Genomic DNA, 18,129 nt, shown 5'->3' with positions numbered 1-18,129 from the left:
GAGGCTTCGCTCTGATACATACATCACGCATGCATATCGCATACATACATAATCCAACCTAACCCTAGTCGGAGCATTGTCTTTTAAATCAGCGACACCAACAAATTGTGAAAAATGTGTCTATAATAATAAAAAAAATAACTTATAAACATTGTGATCGATTATACGACCCGAAATATTATTGGATTTCTGTTGTTCAATACATAAGCCAACGATAGGGTTAGGAATAAAAGCATAATTAATTTGATTCGCGCCAAATTGCAACTTATTTTCTTCACATACAATTTATATTGACAAAAATTTTCATGTAAGTTTAATAAGTGTGTACATGTATTATGTGACTATTGACTGACTATAATTCTTAATATAACAAAATAATGATTTTGAGCAGAATGGCATCCGAGGACATCAATTCTCATACTACAATATTAGCTTCTTCGGAGGAGACTGGGCATTCTGTTACCAGTACATCGCAGGAAAGTAATAATAAGGATGCTGCAAGCCCAAATAAGCCGCAGATTCAGGTGAATCCAACGAGTAATCTCCAAAGGATACATCAGCGCAAGCAGCAGGCGCTCAACTGGCCGCGAGAAAAGAAATTGTTGAAACTTGCGAATTACAGTGCGTGTCAAACGGAGGAGTGTAAATGTACAGGCTGGAAGAACGCGCAGCCGATTGTAAAGTCGCCGAAGGGCGAGATACAGCAGCCCGTTATAAACTTTTCCGATCCGTGCAAGACGTGTACGCATCCTCTGGAGAGTCACATCAAACATCTGTTAGTACAATCCGACGAGGAGATCAACAGACTATTGGGAATGGCTGTCGACACGGACAATATCGTGGCGTGTACACACAGGGAGGGAGATCTCGACACTAAAAAAGTCTATTTTTACCTTTACAAATTATTGAGGAATTGTATCTTGTCTATGACAAAGCCGGTCGTGGAAGGCCCGTTAGGGCAGCCGCCGTTTGAAAGACCCAACATAGCGAAAGCGGTGATGAATTTTGTTTTGTATAAATTTAGTCATTTGCCGCCGAAGGAGTGGCAACTTATGTGCGAGATGGCAAGGATGTTTTTACACTGTCTGAACTTTTGGAATTTCGAAGCCCCCGGTAGCAGACAAGCGACATTTAAAACGGACGAGGCTCCCACTTACAAAATTAATTACACCCGCTGGCTGGTCTTCTGCCATGTTCCTGCATTCTGCGACTCTTTGCCGAACCACGATACTCCTTTGGTTTTCGGGAAGACTCTACTGCAAGCCGTATTCAAACCACTTTGTAGAGAATTATTGAACAAATGTCACAATGAAAGAGACAAAATAGTGCCGGAGAAGAAAGTTATACTTTTAACACATTTTCCTAAGTATGTATATTAAATTCCATTTTCTCTTCTTATGTTTTTCGTATAATTATAACAGTTAACCATATAATTCTTTGTATTAAAGGTTTCTTTCCATGCTAGAAGCTGAGATTTATTCCGACAGTTCGCCCATGTGGGATCCCGAATTCAAACAAACACCACCGTCTCATCTGCAAACTGCCTTGGAGTCGAAGGCACAGCAAGTGAGAAAGACTGGGGAATTTGAGAAGGTCACTATTACACCAAACGAGAAAGACAATTATACAACGATAAATATTAGTCCCGGAATAAGAAGACTTGCTGAAAAACGTCCCGATGGACGACTTGACATAAAGAGACGAAAATGTGAGGAAGTTTTTGAAGATTTGCCAGACGAAACTGTTTCTGAGATTGTTGCGACTATTAATGATCCCAACTACATGTACGGGCCTGATGCGGTATTTCCTCCGGATGTTCCGCGAGACGAAACCGCGAAAGTTGAGGAAAGCAGGAAGATCATAGAGTTTCATGTTGTCGGAAACAGTCTGACGCAGCCTGTGTCAAAACAAACTATGCTCTGGCTGATAGGATTGCATAACGTATTCAGTCATCAATTGGTCAGAATGCCAAAAGAATATATATCTCAATTTGTTTTTGATCCGTGAGTATTACTAAAAAATAATATCTTAATTTATTGGAAGAATTTATTTAATATAATAATCCGTTGTTTATCACACCCAGGAAGCATAAAACATTGGCTCTGGTAAAAAGCGGTCGTCCAATAGGCGGTATTTGTTTTCGCACGTTTCCTACTCAGGGTTTTACCGAGATAGTATTTTGCGCTGTCACGAGTCAAGAGCAAGTGAAAGGCTATGGAACGCACTTGATGAACATGCTGAAAGATTATCACATCAAGAACAACATACTGCACTTTCTCACGTTCGCAGATGAGTTTGCCATTGGATATTTTAAAAAACAGGGATTTAGCAAAGATATAAAATTGCCGAAGCAGATGTATCAAGGATATATTAAAGATTATGAAGGAGCGACGCTGATGCACTGTGAATTGAATGCTAAAATAGTATACACCGAATTTACAGCGGTATTGAGGAAGCAGAAAGAAATTGTTAAAAAATTAATTTATCAAAGGCAGCAGGAAATACAAAAAGTTCATCCGGGCTTAACGTGCTTTAAAGACGGTGTGAAAAGTATTCCCGTCGAATCTATTCCGGGAATTCGCGAGACCGGATGGAAGAATTATGCTCAAGCAAGAACAAGAGGCGTGGCCAAAGGAACGCAAGGTCCGGAATCTGTAGATTGCATAGATATGTCGGATTCTCTTTATAACGCTTTGAACAGCGTTTTGAATAGCATGAAGAGTCATAGCGCAGCTTGGCCGTTCTTGGAGCCTGTGGACAAAGACGACGTTCCAGATTACTATGATCATATAAAATATCCAATGGGTGAGCAGAGAAAATATACATTTTTAAAACGATTAAAATACTATTTGAATAATAAAATATTAAATATCAATGAAAAATGTTGAAATGACAGAGCTTATAATAATAAATCAAGCACTAACAATAGATGAATTTTTGTTACAGATATTATTAGTAATCAATATTACTAATATAAATGAAAAAGTAATGTTAAAATGAGAGACCTCAATGATAAATCAAGAACTAACAATAGATGAATTTTTGTTACAGATCTCAAGACTATGGAAGAGCGTTTGAAGTCTAAATATTATGTAACTAGAAGATTATTTATTGCAGACATGACACGAATTTTCACGAATTGTAGATTGTATAACAGTCTCGAGACCGATTATTATCGTTGCGCCAATGCTCTGGAAAAATATTTCCAGACGCGTATGAAAGAGATTGGTCTATGGGACAAGTAGAATTTTTTTAAATGCTTACGATATATATAATATAAAAAATATAAAAACAATTTTTGTTCATTATTTGTTCCTTATTTATTATAGCTCATGTTTAGGACAATTATAATTCCTAAAAAGTTAAGTCAAAATTTTTTTCTCACGAAACTTTTTACGAAATTTTTGAATCTAGAACTCTATGACGTATGTAAATCTAATAAAAATTTGCATTTAATAGAAATTCACTTAGCGGAGAATTTAATTAGCTAATTAAAATTTTTAAATCCACGTAGCAGAAATTTAAAAAGCACTTTGAAATTCACTCGACAACCAATCATTTCCCGCTGCATGCTATCATTTCCAGAAAAACTGGAAACGATTGGCCGTTGCGTGTGGACATGTGTTATCTCATAGCATTGCCGCATTTCCTGATGCAGCAGCACGCAACGGTGTGTAGTAGAGTTTAGTGTGTAGGGAGCATTAGCGAACAGTTCATATAACCTGATCTGCCAAGAACTGTCCCATATATCGACATAATATTAATAATAATACAACAAATTGTAGAGAATCGTAGAGAATGCTGGGTTTTTAACGGCATGAGAATTCTGTAGATATCGTCATTCTTTATTCAAATCAGAATATTATTATCGAACCGTTGAGTAAATTCGCAACCATTGAGGTGGTAGAATATAATTAACTCAATTTATGTAAAATTGTGATTTAATTTACTTGTATTCGAGCAAGAACTTCTAATGTACGTGTAAATTCATGTAAGTTGCTTGAAAAATAATTACAATTATGACACGATTGAGCCACATACAACTTGTTCCATCCAATAATATGGATATTACAATAATTTTTTTTTTTTTTTTTTTAGCAGAATGGCATCTGAGGACGGCAATTCTTATGCAACCGTTTCTTCGGAAGAAACTAGACAACCTGTCACCAGTACTTTGCAACAAGAAAGTAATAACAAGGACGCAAATTCAGCTAAGCCGCAGCCTCAAGTAAACCGAACGACTAATCTCCAGAGGATACTTCAACGCAAGCATCAGGCGCTCAGCTGGCCGCGAGAGAAGAAACTGTTAAAACTTTCGAATTACAGCACTTGCCAAACGGAGGCGTGTACATGTACAGGCTGGAAGAACGCGCAGCCGATTATAAAATCTCCAAAGGGCGAGATACAGCAGCCTATTATAAACTTTTCCGATCCCTGCAAGACGTGTAAACATCCTTTAGAAAATCATATCAAACATATATCGATTCAATCTGATGAGGAGATCACCAGATTGTTGGGAATGGCTGTTGATGCTGACAATATTTTTGCAAGTACACACAAGGAAACGGATTCCGACACTAAGAAAGTATATATTTATTTGTACAAATTGTTGAGGAATTGCATCTGGTCTATGACGAAGCCGACCATAGAAGGGCCGTTAGGGCAGCCGCCGTTTGAAAGACCCAACATAGCGAAAGCGGTGATGAACTTTGTTTTGTATAAATTTAGTCATTTGCCGGCGAGAGAGTGGCAGGGTATGTACGATCTGGCAAAGATGCTTTTACACTGCCTGAATTATTGGAATTTTGAACCGCCCGCTACCAAACGGCCGATACTTAACGCGGACGAAGCTCCTGTTTATAAAATCAATTATACTCGCTGGCTCGTCTTTTGCCATGTGCCTGCATTTTGTGACTCCTTGCCGCATTACGACACTGCTTTAGTTTTTGGGAAAAGTCTGTTACAAGCTGTATTTAGATCAGTTTGCAGACAATTAATGGACAAGTGTAACAATGAAAGAGACAGAATTGCGCCGGAAAAAAAGGTCTTGGTTTTAACGCATTTTCCCAAGTATGTTCTGAATTTCTCTTCCATTTCTTGTATATATATAACTTATTGGTATCAAGCTGAATTGTAATCTTTTATGTTCAAGGTTTTTGTCACTGTTGGAAGGAGAGATTTATTCTGATAATTCCCCCATTTGGGATCCTGAATTTAAACAACTTCCGCCTTCTCACATTCAAACTGCCTTGGAATCAAAGGCTCAAGCAAGAAAAACGGGAGAATTTGAAAAGGTTACCGTTCCTCCGAATGAGAAAGACAATTTTACAACAATAAATATTAGTCCTGGAATTAAGAAGATCCAGGAGAAACGTCCTAATGCCGAAGGGCGCCTTGACGCAAAGAGACGAAAGAATGAAGAAACTTTCGAGGATCTGCCAAATGAGACCATTGCTGAAATTGTTGCATCTATCAATGACACTAATTATATGTCAGGTTCTGATGCGGTGTTTCCACCAAATGTGCCACGGGACGAGACCGCCAAGATGGAAGAAAGTAGAAAGATAATAGAATTTCACGTAGTGGGAAATAGCCTGACACGGCCAGTGTCTAAGCAAACTATGCTCTGGCTGATAGGACTGCAGGATATATTCAGCCATCAGTTACCAAGAACGCCCAAAGAATACATTACTCAGCTTGTTTTTGATCCGTGAGTAACAGACATCTAGTGTCAATGTAGATAATTTTACGTACGAATGCATTCAATAATTAAATTAGTGTTCTTTGTTTTTACAGAAAGCATAAAACACTAGCCTTAATAAAGGACGGTCGTCCAATTGGTGGGATTTGTTTTTGTATGTTTCCAAGTCAAGGGTTTACAGAGATAGTGTTTTGCGCTGTTACGAGTCACGAGCAAGTAAAGGGCTATGGAACGCATTTGATGAACATGTTGAAGGATTATCATATTAAAAACAATATACTGCATTTTCTTACATTCGCGGATGATTTCGCTATTGGATACTTTAAGAAACAGGGATTTAGCAAAGATATAAAACTGCCCAAGTCGGTGCACCAAGGGTACATAAAATATTACGTGGGAGCGACGTTGATGCATTGCGAGCTAAATCCGAAAATTGTGTATACCGAATTTACGGCAGTTATCCGGAAGCAGAAAGAAATTGTGAAAAAGCTGATTCACCAGAGGCAGCAAGAAATACAAAAAGTGCATCCCGGCTTGACGTGTTTTAAGGAAGGTTTAAGGGGAATTCCGATCGAGTGTATCCCGGGAATTCACGAGACCGGATGGAAAAGTTGTGCACAAACTAGAACGAGAGGTGTGACGAAAGGAATGCAGGGTCCAGAACCGATGGACACAAGTTTAGACGTGCCGGATTCTCTATGTAATATATTAAATGGTGTTCTGAACAGTGTGAAAAAACACAGCACAGCGTGGCCTTTTTTGAAACCTGTAGATAAGAATGATGTTCCAGATTACTACGATCATATAAAATATCCTATGGGTGAGTTTAAGAAATGTCCATACATTTAGCTTAATTAAAATCTTACATATTCCGAATATAATATACTTGATTATTACATAAAAGAAACTAACGGATTACAAGAAACCGAAATGTAATGATATATTTATTCGTATGTTATAGATCTCAAGACGATGCATGATCGCTTGAATTCGGGATACTATGTAATAAAGAGATTATTTATAGCCGACATGTTACGGATTTTCACCAATTGTAGATTGTATAATAGTCCTGAAACTGAATATTACCGTTGTGCCAATGCCTTAGAAAAATACTTTCAAACACGTATGAAAGAAGTTGGACTCTGGGATAAGTAGAAATTATTAAGACTGTTGCATTATAATGATAACGTTGGCAATTGATATTTCCTAATTTATACTTATTACAAAGTATTATTGCTTTATGAAGAAAATCCATATCTTGGTATTGTAATGCTTTTCGTGCAATATTTGTCGAAATTAAATAGATCTACATGTGCGGAAATGTATGTCGGAATAAAAAAGATGAAAGAAATTTTTATTTCCGTGATACTGTATTTTCTTCGATCATCGGGCTTTCATTCTTTGTATTTTTTAAAATGTGTTTATATCATGTTTATTACATTTGTTTCAATTGGTTTTTCTTCAAATGTATATGTGTATGTGTGTATGTATATATATATATTCTGACATGCAATTCACGTTAAATGAATGTGTATATGTACGCGCGCGCGTGTGTGTGTGTATGTGTGTACATAAAATGCAGCTAGCTATCGCTTATCTAATCATAATTAATAGTATATTTCACATATTGATTGCGCGAATTGTTTATATGTGACCTTTTAACTATGTTATACTATGTAACATTATGATGTTAAAAATATCAAGAGTGGTTTATGCAAAAACTTTAGACTGAAGTGAGTACTTAATTTCACAGCCTAATTAATATCATTAGTCGAGCAGTTAATTAAGGAGCGTAATACAGCAATTATAAAGATCGCTCTAGTGGGCGACCAGTCTATGGAACAGTGATTCTCTGTAATGCGCATTGGTTTGTAAAGTATTCTTAAAGGAATAAAGCTTGTTGTCTAGAAATGATACGAATGAGAATAACAGCAGTCAAATTTGCGTTACATGTTCGTATTTCGTATCGAAATTAATATATTGATCCAACGTTATTAAATTGATTGACTGGATAATTCTATAATACGTAGTAAAAATTTATAACAAAACTATTGAAGGGCCAACATAATGTTGCATTATATTCTTCTAAAAATACGTAACATCGTTTCTTAAATATATTTCACGAAACCGCGGGCACTTCGATTATATACACATTCTATTTTTAGAAAAAGTGCACACATTTATAGGAGACAATTTAGAACAATTAAGACTTTTTTAACCTTATGAGCTTCCGTTATCTCCTTCGTTTTTTGTTTAATTTTGTCAATCTGTAATTCTGTGACATATATGGAGAGAACTTGTTGAACGAATAATAGTTACGTTCTACGATTGGATCTTATTAGCTCGATTCATTTTATCTTGCTATTTAGAAATCTGTTTTTAAATAGATTTCAGATGATTGAAGGTATCATCATGGAACAAAATGTTCGCTTGAAAAATGTTTGCAAACGAAATTACATTCCTCGCGCGTTACGTCTAAAAGGAATTGCCGTTGTAGTAGTGCAGATTTGCAGAGAGATCAATGCGACTGCAGGAACGCAGAAAAATGTATGCTCTAATTATCGCAAGAACTTCGTGCGTTTATTGAGAATAACACTATAAGCAGTAGCTGCCAGTTATAATTGGCATACATTAAAGAGCAATTAAGTCTTTTATTTAAAAAGGTATATACATATTTCTCTAAAGAGTAAGAAATGCACGAGAGGATGCTATCTATTGAATATTCTACTTCCTTTCACAATACGTAGCGTTGACAACCACAATTGTAATACACCGTATTATATTCTATTGTATATTATACTTCTAAGAGTGAAACATATCTTTAAAAACATATTTTTATTCGTATCATTTGTGCGGACGTTGTTTTTTATGTCAAAAACTACTGCTACGTGAAAACTATGTTGAAAAGCTGTGTATCATATTTATAAATTATATTCTCGTTATTATTACATTCACTATGTAATTTACGAATTTATAAACAGGTTTTACTAAAACCAGTCAACTTGTAAATCTTCTTCTTCAACAATAAGCGAAAGTATTCTTAAATCTATCGATGTGAAAGAGATCTATTATTGTTAAGCCACAATTTAAAATTGTTGTTCGTTTCTGAAGCCGTCGTATAAAAGGAGAGATAGCTGTGTGTGCGGATCTGTGGGCGGAAGGAGGGGCGCTCATATAAAGCAACTCTTCTAGGAAGAAACGCAATGCTTCAGAAGCTAACGTCACGTGAGGACGTTGTACCATCTAGTCTCTCAGTTGTCCTATTTATTTATCTGCTGTAAAAACACACGCGTTTCTTTGACATTACTGTAAAGTCACTTTGCTTAATATTCTAAAATGTGTGACGACGACGTGGCCGCGTTGGTGATCGACAATGGATCCGGAATGTGCAAAGCCGGATTTGCTGGGGATGATGCTCCTCGAGCTGTGTTTCCCTCCATTGTTGGAAGACCGCGATATCAGGTAATGAGAATATAAATATTTGCTAGGTGAGTCATCATAAATTATAAACATAAATTTTAATCAAGAATATTTTCAGGGAATTATGGTCGGCATGGGACAAAAGGACAGTTACGTGGGCGACGAGGCGCAGAGTAAACGGGGAGTTCTCACTGTTAAATATCCTATAGAGCATGGTATCGTGACCAATTGGGACGACATGGAGAAGATCTGGCACCATACGTTCTACAACGAGTTGAGAGTCGCGCCGGAGGAGCATCCCGTCTTGTTGACGGAGGCTCCCCTGAATCCTAAGGCCAACCGCGAAAAAATGACGCAGATTATGTTTGAGACCTTCAACACTCCAGCTATGTACGTTGCCATTCAGGCTGTCCTGTCCTTGTACGCGTCCGGACGTACGACTGGCATAGTGCTGGATAGCGGCGATGGGGTATCTCATACGGTACCGATTTATGAAGGTAATACCTCTCTCGGCTCGCTTCGATTCGATTTCTCGTGGTATACGCAATAGTGCCATGCGATCTAAAAAGAATCAACTGCGTGACACTTAATGTCGTAATAATGTTTTTTCTCTTTTTCCAGGATATGCCCTACCTCATGCAATTTTGCGCTTAGATCTGGCCGGTCGCGACTTGACAGATTACCTGATGAAGATTCTGACCGAGAGGGGCTACACCTTTACAACTACTGCCGAGCGCGAAATCGTGCGTGACATCAAGGAGAAGCTGTGTTATGTGGCACTAGACTTTCAGCATGAAATGGCGACAGCCGCCGCATCGACTGCGTTAGAAAAGAGCTATGAGTTACCGGATGGCCAGGTAACGCGATACTTGATTTATTATCATTTTACGAATGCGACATTCTTATGTATTCAAAGCAATCAAAGACTTCTTGATAGTAACTAAATCTTCTATTAAGAAAAGAGTTACGCTTAGAAAAAAAATGTAACATTTTTTTTAGAAAGAGCTACAATTTTATCGAAATTTTAAAACTCAGCTGCTAATTCTTTATAAAGTTAAGTTTAAGAAAACTTAAAAAATGACGTCTGAATTACAAGATACAAAGAAATACAGAAAGTAGTAGTCTGAATGTAATGAACGACGATAATGCAGGGAGTGTACGCTCATTAACATTAATCGCGCGTATTTTGCGTCGAGCGAGTGTTAACTCGTCATGGGTTGGCTAGCCGCGCGGTCAGTGGACGAAGACGTAACGGGTAACGGTTTGATTCCAGGTCATCACAATCGGCAACGAGCGCTTCCGTTGCCCGGAAGCGATGTTCCAGCCGAGCTTCCTGGGCATGGAATCCTGCGGTATACACGAGACGACGTATAATTCGATTATGAAGTGCGACGTCGACATCCGTAAGGATTTGTATGCCAATTCGGTGCTCTCGGGCGGCACTACCATGTATCCGGGCATCGCTGATCGGATGCAGAAGGAGATAACGGCGCTCGCACCGCCCACCATGAAGATCAAAGTAATCGCGCCACCCGAGAGGAAATACTCGGTGTGGATCGGCGGCTCGATCCTCGCCAGTCTGAGCACGTTCCAGCAGATGTGGATTTCGAGGCAGGAGTACGACGAGTTAGGGCCGTTTATCGTGCATAGAAAGTGCTTTTGAGATGCCATGATCATCCAGAATGCTTCTCGGCCGATAATAATCCTTGGTGGACCGTACGCAGGATAACTGAAACGATATTTATTTCTTCCGAGTAATAATTTATTATTTCCTGAATATAATAATTTTCTTCTTACATGGTTTCTCATCCCCTTCGGACTTCTTGTAAAAAATAATTGTTTACTCGCCAATAGTTTTCTTATCTTTTGATAAATATACTTATAGAGCATTAACTCACAACGAGTGAATTCTACATCCGATCATCGGCGATTCCCAATTTTATTGCATCCGCACTTGCAAGCTTTAAAGATGAATACTTTTACTCCTTCAAACGCTTGAATTAGGAAGTTTGTACACATCGAACAGAGCCACTGAATCAATGTCTTTTTTTTTTATTTCTAAAATGTACTCGATGTTATATTACACAGTAGGACGTTTAAGGCGGATGTGACATCAGTGAAGAGCCTATTTCTTCCTACGTTTCCTCTTTGAAACTTTCGTACAACTTTTTGACACACAGTACATCTGCCGACGTAACAAAATTCTCTCTGTTGACGCATATACATTAGAAAATAATAATTTATATTCTTTTTCACAGAGCGTTATATGTCGTATATATTTGTAGATGTACTAAGAACTCAATCAGTAAGTTCACAGCTAGAAAAGTTGTCATTTACATTTACAGGATATTGATAATTACATTCGTAGTATCGTAGCATCAAATGCTGTTTTGTTCATGAAATTCTATTAGCTTTCATGGACGGTTAATATATTATTTTACAGCATATATATGTGTATATATATATATGTATATACACATATACACACGCATCATAAAAAATTAGAACGTAAAAAAAATCTATATTTCTAAAGAAAAGTATATACAATTTTTATTTTCATTCATCCAAGATAAGTTATTGTGGAACGTCTTAAATAATAATCTGATATCCAGCAGATATGCGAAAATAATGTCATCAAGTTGTCATCTGCTTGAATTATTATTTGCGTCGATCCGTTATATTCGTAAGACTACAGTTTTTTATAACGCAAGTAAAATCGGAATTATCACAAATCATCTCGGATAAAATGTATGAGAATTCTACATATGTATATCTTTACAGTACGACAGAACCGTGAAACAATATTATCAATAACTGTACCAATATTTGAAGGTAACACAAATGAAAAATTTACATAATTTTGTTTCTTAAATATACAATATGCACCAAGTCAGTATAGTTAACTTGAAATTTAACTTAAATTTAAAAATGAAATTGATTGTGAAAATATATATATATATTTCTCAAAGAGCCTTGTACCTCGGATCGATAAAATTGGACTATTAGTCGCGATACTAATAACTTTACAATCGTTTACGACGTCCGAAGTTTCTTCTCTGCCTATTTCTCGGATTTTGACATTCAGCGTTCAACATACATGAGAGCAAGAATAGTAGATCTTGCGATATCTTACTTGTAATCCAATAGGACAACGTTGACAGATTGTACAACATACAGATCAGTATCAAAAGGCGATTCAGTTTCTTTTAGTTACAAATTTTTTTGGCGTGAATGTTTCCTTAACGAAAAAGTGCATGAAAATTATTTCATTAGGCCATCAAATTTTCGTGAAGGAAATGTTAATTTCGTCAAAGAATCTGTTAATAAGAAGGCGCACATTTTTTTTGCACACTCTATACAATACATTTGTACTGTAAATCTTGGAATTAGTCAATTTGCGATCATTTTGCGACAATGTTTAATTTTTTCAAGAATATTTATCATCCAATGTTAAATTATTAAGAAATGCGGAATTTATAAAGTCTAATCAAAAAGAGCTACACAAAATTTAAAAATTTATTATATTCTTTCGTTATGTAATATTGTTTTATGTATATTGTTTTATAATATATTTTTGCCAAGTGTATATTATCAATGTATATGTCCGTTAATGATTCTTCTATAATTAATAGCAAAGAATGTATTTAATTATAAAAATAATATAGTCTATATAATTGGAGTAGTAAAAAAGTTTTGCAATATCCATATTGTCAACTCACTGAAAGTGGAACAGAAATCTGGTCTAGAGTTGAAAAATACTCAATATGCCAGATTGATACTTTGTTATGTGTTGTGTGATACGTATTCAGTTATATAAATAAAATGACCAACACCGAGTATGTACAAGATGTAGAATAGATGTATCAAACAAGCGTTGACGGTAAATTTTACTTAAATAAAAATGTAGAAAAAATAGGTAAACTATACTATATATATTGCATATGTTTAAAAAGTCAATAAAAATATCTTTGGTGCCCCTATTTTGCAACAAAAAAAACCCGCTCTTTCAATTATGGCGCGAGAGAGAGAGCAGTAGTATTTTCAAGAATTTAAAACCGACGGTACCGATAAAAAAAAATCAGTTCTGTCCACTTTTATAAAAATGTACATATCACCTAAACTTTTCTTCTACCTGTAGATTTTCTTCTACCTGTTGAACGTTTGGGACGTCGACACTTTATTCGCGTTATATTCGACCAGGGTAAAGAGAATTCACTGAAAAAAATAAAGATTATGTTAATTATGAATGCTTAACATAATAAATACGTAAAGTTCGTGTTGTACGCGTAAAAAGTAAACCTTTCTTACCTTGGAGTAAAACTAGGAATAAGAGCGCCAAATGCAGTCACTGGCAAATGAAGATCTACTTGAAGACTTTGAATTTGTTCTATATCAGGCCACAAGGACGTTATGGTTTCCTCTTCCATGGACGATGGACAAGGACCAGTATGATTTGTATTGTAGCACGTAGCTTGATGATTTTGACGTTCTTGCCGTTGTTTTAACTTCTCTATATGCCTTTGTTCCCTAATGATATAGTAAAATATAATAAAAAATATGTCAAATTATATTATGTCCCCTAAAGAGATGACCGCGAGTATACTTTACGAACCTTATCCTTTGTACATCCCATCGCTTTCTCCTCCTTTCGTCATTCTCCAATTTCAAATGTCTCTTATTAAAAATCTCATCGTCCAAATTCTCAGTTCCCTCCATCGTGTAACAACTCGTATATACCTTTACTCTCCAGCTTGGGACTTCTAATGAATTACTCGCCTCTACTGGGTTAGACTGTTTTAAATTTAACGTATAAGTCGGATCTCCTACAGCTGTGTAATAGTGTTCCTCTGTTGTGAGAAAGGATTCCCTCTTCACAAGAGATTTCGCCTTCTTGTCGCTCTTTCTACTGGCTTCGTGCAAAGCCTGACCCAATATCTTTTCTTGCACTCCGTCGTTACTGATAGTGGACGAACAGGAGAGCACTCTTTTCTTTTTACTACCTGTAGACAAGGGAGTCGGATCCGATCGTCTCTTCTTTTTCTCTTCCCATTCGAACCTGGTCTCGTTATTAGTCTCTTGTTTCACCTCCAATTTAATTTGATTATCGAGTGGTTCTTGTTTGACAGTAGTGATACCGCCGCTGGTGTTCAGACGTATCTTGAAGCTCTCGTGCAGGATGTTGCTGCCCTCGCACTGAGCATTTCTGTGCAGTTCGCTAGTCGAGGGTACATTCACCGAATTGACACTGGTGGGCGAGCAGGCGCTACCCAAATGCTCCGAACCGGTGGAATTCTCGCTACACTCGGACCTCAGCTTCTGAAGACTCACCCGCCTTTCCATACGCTCCAAACGCAGTTTCAGCTGCAACAAATAAAAAAAAAACAGATCCAAACAACACCCTTCCACATGATTGACACGATATATCTAACATCTATCGATCCTCTATAATAAATATTTAAATTTATTTACACTTCTCGTGTACCGTCTGTACACGATCTTTCTCTCCTCGCAAATCATCGTGGAATCACTCGGTGAGTCTGTCGCGGACGTCTCGTTTATCCTCGCGCGCTCTCGCGACAAGGGAGGTTAATCCGATAGACCCGCGCTCCTGTCTGTCATTCGCACCGTCGACGAACGGCGGACCGCGTACTAGCGTCCACTGGGGACCCACTTGAAAAGAAACGGGACCGATTCGCACCCGGTTTCCCGGCCGCCGATGCCGCCTACTTGGTCGCACGGTCGCGCGATCGCGGTCCCCCCTTCGATCCAACTGTCATTTTCAAATCGCGAAAACACCGCAGAACGTCGTCACTCCCGCGGAGAGAAAACTCGCACGTCTCTCACACACCATCTCTCACACTCTCGGTACTCCAACCTCCTACATTCTCACGCATCCTCACACACACACAGACTCTCCCTCTCTCTCTCTCTCTCTTTCTCGTGCGCGCGGTCTCAATGCGGAAGTAGCGCCACCACGTGTTGACACCGCGCAAGTTGACCTTCACGGTCAACCTGTTCCCCGCGTGGTACATTTAGGTTAGGCAGAATCGCGTTGGAGGGGAGAGGCGCGGGATCGGGCGGAATTGACACTCGCGGGCATGTGCGCGCAGCGCGTTTTTTTTACAAAATGGTGCCAAAGTCGTCGTCGTCGTCGTTGCCGGCGCGGACCGAGGCGCGTTCCGTGGCCAGAAAAAGAGCGGGATTGGCGGCTTGGCGGGCGGATACAGGAATACGCACGATGCTCAGGTTAGGGCGGCGCTCTCGCGAAGCCTTTTTACTCATCGTCGATGACGACCGTGAACTGCGCGACGAGTGGGCTGTCGCTCGAAACTGCGTTGACATCCCACGACCACGATTTTCCCTCGATTCTCGTGCAAAATTGTGAATGAGCATAAACGCGAAAAATTTCGAGCCTATCGACGAATCACGATATTTTTATCTCGAAGGGAAGCGTGAGACGGCGGAAAGGAGTTATTTCGCGAATCGGAGCTCTCGGAGTCGCGGTTTCATTTTGCTACAAATTTCACGCGATTCTCGCTCTTTGCATCGCGCGCCGCGTAACTTGCGTTTGAAGATGAAAAAAACCTGTCGAAAACGCGACTCGAGTTTTAATGAAAATCTCTCGGCCACTTGGCTCCACTTCGGAATCTCGCTGTCTCGGCGTTTAGGCTCTCCTCCTTCAAGTACACATGACGCAATTGTCACGGGCGCTTACGCAAAAATTGGGACGGCCGCAGGTGAACGGGATTGGAGGACGAATCGGGGTTTTGAATTGAAAACTCGATCGATGACTCACCTCGCTACTCACTTTACCTCATTCCGCATTTCTCGACTTTAATGTTAAAGCAATAATTGCATTTTCGGAAGGTGCCTTGCATTAAGAGATAAATGCCCATGCATACGCATCTCCGTCGAATTCGCGATTTACGATAATCAAAGAATTGAATGATATTATATTAGGTATGTATATTCAGCAGTCGGTTCGATTCTGCGAATGTAAAAGGGAGAGTGTTAAAAAAGTGTCGATTTTGGCCCTCAGGTTACACCTGAATAGACCTTGAAAAAAAAAAAATCATTATTTGGATCCTCAAAAGACAGGAAATAAAAAATCCTTATTTAATTCTTGTCTTTTCAGGATCCAAACAATGATTTTTCAAGGTTTATTCAGGTGTAAGTTGAGTGTCAAAATCGAAACTTTTTTTAATACTCTCCTCTGGAAATTAGAGATAGAGTTAAACACTTTATTCGTTTATCTAACATTAACATTGTCACATGAAATAAAATCACTGAAAAAAACCACGTGTTTATGTAAGAAAAAAAATAAAAAAAAATCGCACACAATACGCTCCTATTTAAAATTACTATCGAGATAAATCTCTACCGGCCAATTTCCGATTTCTTGAGATCGATCTGAATTTCGCAGAATCCCTTTTTTTTTTATTTAATAATCTGTTGCAAGGAGAGAGCCTTTCGCGGCAGAAAAGAGGAAACAAGCGCGTCACCCAGAGCGCGTACCGTTTCGTTTTCCTGACGCAGCGCAGCGAGAAGCTTGTCCTTGGTGACGATCTGCTCGGACTGCTGCTGGATGAGATCGAGGTGGAGCAACAGCAGCTCCTTCAGGTGTTTGACCTCGGTGAAGTCATTGTGACGGGGCTCATTACCGCGGAGCGGACTAACGCCAAGAGCGGTGGCCGCGGCGGCGGCCGGCGCAGCACCGTCGGTCATGCTGGCGTACATATGATCGAAGTCACATGGAAAACTGTGGATACCGGCGGCAGCGGTGCTCTTGCTGTCGCCGTCCACCTCTTGGAACTCCTGATTGCGCGCGCTGGTGCAGCCGCCGCTGCCACTGTTATTGTTGCCGTTGGCACCGCTCCCGACACTGCCCATCGTCATCATCGTGGCGGAGGGATTATTGTTGCCGCCGGCGTTCGTGGTAGTTGCTGTCATCATAGCCGACGATACCGAGGACGACGACGAGGATAACGATGATGATGATGACGATGACGACGACGATGACATCGCGACGGTATTGTTGCCGGCACGGACGGCGTTCGCCACAGCCGGCGGTGATGATGTTGTTGTCGTTGTTGCGTTGGACAGGTGCTCGTTCATCGCCGCGACCATGTTGCCGCAATTGTGATAGCGGCGGCGACGACGACGACCCTTGTCTTCGTCGTCGTCCTCCTCGTCGTCCTCGACGTCGTCGTCGTCGTCGTCGTCGTTGTCGTCTTCGTCTTCGTCGTCGTCTCCGTCGCCGTCGTCGTCGTCGTCGTGAAACGACGGCGCGATGTCAACAATGACGACGGCAGCGGCGTTTGTGGTGTTGCGGTTGTTGCTCCTGCCGCTTCTGCTCCTACCGACCGTTCTCACGTCGGTGCAGCTACCGGCGTCCAGCAGTAGCGGCGTCGTCCCGGCGCTACTCAGCGTGATCTCGCGGCAGTCCGTCGTCGTCGTCGTCGTTGCAGCGACGTCGTCGGCGGCGTCGTCGCCACCATTGGACGCGCACGTCGTCGCGCCTGTCACCGAGGATGATAACGCGTCGACAACAGCAAAGATGCGACAACGACAACCGCCGCCGCGGATGCGCGGTACCGTGGTAGTCTCGCGGCAGAAATTCACTGGCGTCGTGTCGCGGGCGTCGGACAACGTCACGTCGCGGGGACCGTTCGCGGCGCCACTGATGACGCCGCCGGTAACAACGGCCGCGACGGCGAGTATGCCGCTGTTACCAACGGTATCAGTATTATTATTGTTATTATTATTCTTCTTACCAACACTACCACCACTGATGCAAGAACCGGCGGCACCACTACGAGAAGCAAAGACACTTCCACCACCACAGCCGCCCACGCAGCTGCTTTCTCCTCCTCCGCCCCCGCGGCCGCGGCCTGCACTGACAGCGCCGGTGGCGGCACCAGCAGCAGCGTCGTCGCTCCTCTCACCGTTCACGAGTCGCTCGGACAGCGAACCGACGTTTGACATCTTCTTGACGCGACCGCCACAGT

At 40.1% G+C, this 18,129-nt stretch overlaps 4 protein-coding genes across 5 annotated transcripts; 3 read left to right on the top strand and 1 right to left on the bottom strand.

Annotated features, from left to right (window-relative positions):
• Positions 1-22: 22 nt before the first annotated feature.
• On the top strand, positions 23-3,305 carry LOC105448139 (histone acetyltransferase KAT2A-like). Of its 2 annotated transcripts, none has more exons than XM_011686525.1 (5): positions 23-307; positions 392-1,366; positions 1,449-2,003; positions 2,084-2,805; positions 2,947-3,043. In XM_011686525.1, the coding sequence occupies exons 2-5, from the start codon at positions 393-395 to the stop codon at positions 2,970-2,972; spliced, it is 2,277 nt and encodes a 758-aa protein (XP_011684827.1). In that variant the 5' UTR covers positions 23-307; position 392; the 3' UTR covers positions 2,973-3,043. The 2 variants fall into 2 exon arrangements, with proteins under 2 accessions (XP_011684827.1, XP_011684826.1); XM_011686524.1 differs by lacking the exon at positions 2,947-3,043 and adding an exon at positions 3,052-3,305 and having other exon boundaries at positions 24-307.
• A 380-nt stretch (positions 3,306-3,685) lies between these two features.
• Positions 3,686-8,694, top strand: LOC105448138 (histone acetyltransferase KAT2A-like). The gene is made up of 5 exons (XM_011686523.1): positions 3,686-3,991; positions 4,102-5,070; positions 5,153-5,710; positions 5,797-6,521; positions 6,663-8,694. Exons 2-5 carry the CDS (start codon positions 4,103-4,105, stop codon positions 6,854-6,856), a joined length of 2,445 nt encoding a protein of 814 aa, XP_011684825.1. The 5' UTR covers positions 3,686-3,991; position 4,102; the 3' UTR covers positions 6,857-8,694.
• An 85-nt stretch (positions 8,695-8,779) lies between these two features.
• On the top strand, positions 8,780-12,089 carry LOC105448136 (actin, clone 403-like). The gene is made up of 4 exons (XM_011686521.1): positions 8,780-9,163; positions 9,240-9,618; positions 9,743-9,978; positions 10,395-12,089. Exons 1-4 carry the CDS (start codon positions 9,038-9,040, stop codon positions 10,782-10,784), a joined length of 1,131 nt encoding a protein of 376 aa, XP_011684823.1. The 5' UTR covers positions 8,780-9,037; the 3' UTR covers positions 10,785-12,089.
• Positions 11,158-18,118, bottom strand: LOC105448137. The gene is made up of 4 exons (XM_011686522.1): positions 16,637-18,118; positions 13,734-14,482; positions 13,430-13,648; positions 11,158-13,336 (listed from the first exon to the last, which is right to left on the bottom strand). The coding sequence occupies exons 1-4, from the start codon at positions 18,104-18,106 to the stop codon at positions 13,237-13,239; spliced, it is 2,538 nt and encodes an 845-aa protein (XP_011684824.1). The 5' UTR covers positions 18,107-18,118; the 3' UTR covers positions 11,158-13,236.
• Positions 18,119-18,129: the final 11 nt, after the last annotated feature.

The sequence above is a fragment of the Wasmannia auropunctata genome, unplaced genomic scaffold (genome assembly GCF_000956235.1).
Source record: "Wasmannia auropunctata unplaced genomic scaffold, wasmannia.A_1.0 LD336088.1, whole genome shotgun sequence".
NCBI classification, from domain to species: domain Eukaryota; kingdom Metazoa; phylum Arthropoda; class Insecta; order Hymenoptera; family Formicidae; genus Wasmannia; species Wasmannia auropunctata.
The sequence above is the reverse complement of the archived record's forward strand: the minus strand, read 5'-3'. Positions and strand labels throughout refer to the sequence as shown.